General features: G+C 31.2%; 1 protein-coding gene across 1 annotated transcript; it reads right to left on the minus strand.

Annotated features, from left to right (window-relative positions):
* Positions 1–1,913: 1,913 nt before the first annotated feature.
* On the minus strand, positions 1,914–3,709 carry LOC132602091 (receptor kinase-like protein Xa21). Its single transcript, XM_060315110.1, has 2 exons — positions 3,353–3,709; positions 1,914–2,923 (listed from the first exon to the last, which is right to left on the minus strand). Exon 2 carries the CDS (start codon positions 2,890–2,892, stop codon positions 1,939–1,941), a length of 954 nt encoding a protein of 317 aa, XP_060171093.1. The 5' UTR covers positions 2,893–2,923; positions 3,353–3,709; the 3' UTR covers positions 1,914–1,938.
* Positions 3,710–5,914: the final 2,205 nt, after the last annotated feature.

Below are 5,914 nucleotides of genomic sequence, written 5' to 3' on the forward strand. Positions count from 1 at the left end.
GCACAACTGCTGATAACTTTGGTAATATTTCTCTGGCGAAGGTTGCGTAAATCAGAACTTTTGAATGCACTTTCAACCTGTCAATTAAACTCTTTGATTCCCAAAGTCATTCCATTTGCAAAGATGCCCTTGTAAACAGAGCCAAAACCTCCACGACCTAGCAAGTTGCATTGGTCGAACCCTCAAGTTTCCCTTTCAATTTAAATATATGAAATCCTGGCTAATATCATTGTTGTAGGTAAGGATTCAGCTTGAGTTGGAACATTTCTATTCCCACGTCTCCTTAACATGAACACAGCGATTGATCCAACTACCATTAGTGAAGCTCCCAACAGGACAAGTATTATGAGAAGCGCTTTACTTCTCCTTGAATGATGAAAAGACATAGTCATACAAGGATGGAAAAGCAAATCGCCGCACTTTGCTTCTCCTTTATTTGGAATTTCACCTTCTAATCTATTGATATGATCTTGTCTTTGAAGACGCTGGCATATGGTAATTCATTATATGTGAGAGCTAAAGTCTCCAATGAGGAAAAAGGACAAAAAGAAAACAAAGTCAAGGTGTTTTCTAGGCTAAACATTTTGCCTGTCTCTTAGCAGGCTCTTGAAGTTGACATCCACATGATTGCAATCATTAATGTTATATTAGGGATTCCTTAATTAATTAAAACTTTAATATGATTCTTATGAGTTGAATTCATTTGACAGACATACAGAGTTGAAACATTCACAAGAGATAAGTACCAATTCTTCTTCTACTATTAGTTGGCACAAGATTTCAAGAAAAAAAAGGTGCAGTCTTCTCTCAGTGAGATTAGGTTTTTGAATTATCCACGAACATACTGAACCACACTATTAAATTAAAGGACTCCTGAACTTGATATCTACGAATAATGATCATTAATAATGTTATACTAGGCATCCTGCCATACCAACTTTATTAGTACACATATTTATATAAAAGTTTTTTGACACACATATATACTCAAACTTGAAATAGTACACGAGATGAGAGCACAGAAAACAAGAAAAGTTTAAATCTCGGACCAAATGGTGGTTGTCATCTCAATTGGGGTCATCCAAATTTCCTAACACCAGGTGGAAGAGGCAGCCCTACCTGTAAAATATTAATTGGGATCAAACTTGAGTTGGCCTTGAGCGGAAGACCAATTGAGAAATAGGAAAAGACCTGAGTCTATCAGTATAATATATCAAGATACCTATTTCCCTACACCATTTTCATTAGACCTCAATTTCTTTTCTTATTTTTCCCTTGTTCTTTTGAACTCTTGAATTTATTGAACTAAAGTTTCTTTTTTAATTTCACTGGTCTTTGTTTTCCTTTTATTCTCCTTCTTAAACTAGACTCTTAAAGAAGTTGTCCTCCAATCCAATTCTCTTCTTCTTTTTTCTCTTTTTACTACAAGGGTATATATTTGTATGAAAACAATTACCCAGTTCAACGTTTATATATGGTACAAACAAGACAATAATCCATTCTATTCCTGAATAAGGAAAAAATTCATCGAATATTTGAGAAAGTTGGATATTTACCTTCACATGAACCTTGCTACATCATTTGCGAAGGAATTCTAGTTTGGTCTTCTGGATATTTTCCAGGACTTCTTTCATGTTCAATCTTTCATTGGGAGTTTCAGTTGTACAATGCAATGCCAACTCCAAAATAGAGGACACACAATGCAACTTTTTCTGGAAATCAATCTCTTCTGGTTCCATTAATGTGACATCAATAATCACCTCTGGTGCTGCACGTAGAGATTGTAGACCCAACTCCTCATGCTCAAATTTTCTTTAAACATTTCATCATATGGATTTTTTCTTGTGAAAGTCTCCATGAACATCATAGCTATACACATTACATCTTCTACAAACTAATCCTACTGTTCCGTACTCTGATCCAATGTTACTGGAGTAATTAGTTCCTTAATGTGCCAAATAAATAAACGAAAATAATAGGAATATATTTGGAAGATATAAAAACAGTTGAATCTACCTTGAATAGATAAAAATAAAATAAATGAAGGTACAACAGGAATGAAACAAGAGAAAGGAAATTAACTGAAACGATATTACTGCAAGTTTCTTTTTCTTTATGGTCGTATGCATAAATATAGAGTTTGACAGTTATATTTGATGTTCTCAGCACCATCATTTTCATGCAAAATCTGTGATATATTACATCAAAACTCACATAAGTACTAGTTAATGTACAGTAACACTTTATATTCGATAATGAGAGACCAAAAAGAAAGTTACCCTGTGCGATGTAGCCCATCGTTGCAAGTGTTTTAGTATGAGCAACAGATTCCCCTTCTCTTAATAACTTCGCCAGGCCAAAGTCACTCACATGTCCAACCTGTCTTTCATCTAGCAAGACATTGCTAGGCTTCAAGTCACTATGTACAACAACTGTTACATAACCATGATGGAGATATTCCAAAGCAGATGCAACATCGATCATTATGTCTAATCTTTGGATCATATTCAAGAAGTAACCATCAGAATGTAACCACTGCTCTAGGCTTCCATTGGGCATGTACTCTAGAAGTAAAGCTTTAAAATCCAAGTTAGTACAACTGGTGATAACTTTGGTAAGATTCCTATGGCGAAGGTTGCGTAGAACTTCGCATTCAGAATCAAAACTCTTGAATGCACCTTCTATCTGTAAATTAAACACTTTGATTTCCCTAACCATCCCATTTGCAAAGATGCCCTTGTAAACAGAGCCATAACCTCCACAGCCTAGCAAGTTGCATTGGTCGAACCCTTGAGTTGCCCTTTCAACTTCAAAGTATGAAATCCTGGCTAGTGTTGTTGCAGGAAAGGATTCGGCTTGAGTTGTTGCTAATACGTTCAAGACTGTTGTCATTGCTATTCATGTAAAAATCAACAATGCAAAGCTTGAAATTTATGAAGGAAATCAAAGTTAATATTTGATAAAGTAACTTGATATATAGTTTAATTTGATTGTCTCGGTTTGTCTTCATTTAAAACAGCAAGCAGAGACACATTTAGATTATATGTGGGGGTTCAATTGAACCCATAACTTTCAATTTGGAGCATATATTTATGTGGAAAAATGACTAAAATTATAATAATAGTAGATATAAAACTATAACTTTAAAAATATAATGGTTCAATGCTAAAAAAAATTAAGGCCCATAGAGTTTAAATCCTGGATGCGCCCTTGATAGCAAGAAGTATAAAACCTAAAGAATAAGCTTTTCTAAATAAGTAACTAACATATGAATATATAGTCTTGTTAATTAGCATAATGAAATTAAAACAAATCATCAACATTCATGTGAACAATATTGATAAAAACTGACCAAGATGATTGCAATTGGTGGTGATAGAGACTAAAATGGTCTTGCAGCTAATTCCGTCAATTCTTTACTCATTGCAATCTCTTCATCTTCTTCAGTGTCTAAAATCACCATAAAATAAGAAAATTTATGAATTTTTTTATTTTACCTCTAAATTATATTATCTTTGGCAACTGCATCCAATGTATCATAGCCTAAGTGGGAAGAAACCTCTGCAAAAGGAAAACCCACAACACAAAAAACGTTAGTATTTCTGGGTATAAAGCAAATAACAAATAAATGGGTGCAATTTTTGTAACAGCTATAACGTATTCATAGCGGGTTTCTTCATAAATAGTTAAATGACAGCAATTGAGTTAATACCCGTTAGGTAACCTATTTGAATTAACTCTATAAAAGGATAAGACCTATTTGAATTTGAATTGGGAAAATATCTTTTAATTATGACATGATTAATATTATAAAATGGATAATAGCACATGATTTTTTTGGTTGGTAAAGTGGAGTGTATATCATGTTTTTTAATTTATCATGCACATATATCATCTTATTTAAATTAAAAAACTTTTTTTTTTTAAGATGATAATTATCATAGAAAAAGATTACAACTTTTTTGAAGAAATACGAAATCTGAGGGATTACAGTTTTTATGTAACTATCTACCCATCTAGATATAACAGGATAATTGAAAAGAGATTCAATTCAATCCAAATTCCAATTTCTTTTATCTCAATTCAAAATTTTACATATTCCAAGTCAAATTCAAACTTTCTTATCTCAATTCAAATATTATCATCTTTGAAATATTAATTTATTAATTTTCGTTTGAATTTAATTTTGTCCTAATTCTCATTAACTTTGTCCTAAAATTGTCAAATGGCTTGTTATTAGATTGTCACTTGGCTTAACCACATTGCTTATACCTCTCATATTTTATATACTAATTTTTGTACCCGCAGTGCACGCGCTCAATATCAAAAGAAACTAATAGTAATAAATTATCATATCTAATTTATAATATCATCATATCAAATCTAATTACTTATAAACTGTCATCCATGTGAAAATTGCAAATCATTTATTTTCTCTTTATAAGTCAATTTCTAATGCTCTTACACGTGAAGAGTTGATTAAAGGATGTCAAAACAATTCTTTAACATCCTTTTAAGTTGAAAAGGAAAAAAAGAATAAGAAAGTTTTGATATCTAATTTTTATAATTATCCCTTACAGATAATATTTTCAATTGCTTAACCCCCCCCCCCCCCCCTACCCCCACCCAACATCCCACCTTTTTTTTTTATTTGGTTCAGGCAATTCTTTACCCGCTCCAATTCATGTTAAATATTCATTGGAAAAACTTATATTAATATTGAAGTTTTTCTTAATTATTACTCCTATCTTAATTCTCTTTATACTAAAAATGAATTTCTGATATTTCATCTAAATTAAAAAAAAAATTAACAACACTCAACTGAAATAAGTTAATAGTTCAAATCAAATTCAAAATATAAGCGCACTCGATTAAAAAATAAACTACATTCCATGTTATTTTATTGCCTATTAATATAGTCCAAATTTTGCCATGTGAATTTCTATTAATTTGTTACTTGGATAAATATTATTTCCCGCTACACATATCTACCACTCGAGCATGAGTTCTATATTGGAAAATGATAGAAAAATCAAAGATAGACAATGTTTATTCCCAATGTCTTAAATTATTTCCTTATATATTGCACCTGTGATTTTTTTCTTTAACTCATATAATAATTCACAACTCAACACAATATTTTCCCTTTCTCTACCCATATATCTTTGATCGTATCATTGCAGTTCTTGCCAAAATCCTAAAATTTACTTCTTATTCAAACTCTTCTACATTATTTTCTTCTCTTTAATTGTTCGTTTTAGTGCTGAATTTACGAAGAGCGTTGAAGATGATAAAGGTTAATCATGAATTCCAAAGATCTCAGTACATAGTATATTGAGAATGTTTTCTGAATTATATTTATTTAACAACTCCTCAAATTTCTGAAAACATGAAAATAAAGCCGAAGTTCAAAGATAAAGAAATTTGGTTAAAAAGAAAAAAAATTGTTGTGAGCACATGAGTACAAAAGAAGCTTTTAAGAAAATGAGAAAAGAAATAAAGGTGCCAAAAGAACATCTAACCTTGTGCTTCTCGGTATACACCAACTTATGTCGACCCAAAATTTTAAGAGAATTAAAATGAAATCGATTTTTGAAGAACAAAAAAGAAATTAAAATGCAAGTATTATACTTTAAGAAACTTGAAAAAAAAAAAAGAATATCAATATACCTCTTTATCCACTATAAAAAACTTCATCAGGACATAATTTAGAGCATCACACATTAGAATTTGCACAAATAGTAATGCATACTGATTGTCTATAAACGAAATTAAACATCAAACAAACATACTCAAGTGCAAAATGAAAGAGATAAAATCAGTCTTTTGTAGCCACATTTTGCAATAATATTTGATCTATATTTTATATTAACTTTTTGGATTTGTGATTTATTACTATAGAGAGAAGGAGCCG

Source organism: Lycium barbarum, chromosome 7 (assembly GCF_019175385.1).
Source record: "Lycium barbarum isolate Lr01 chromosome 7, ASM1917538v2, whole genome shotgun sequence".
Lineage (NCBI taxonomy): Eukaryota > Viridiplantae > Streptophyta > Magnoliopsida > Solanales > Solanaceae > Lycium > Lycium barbarum.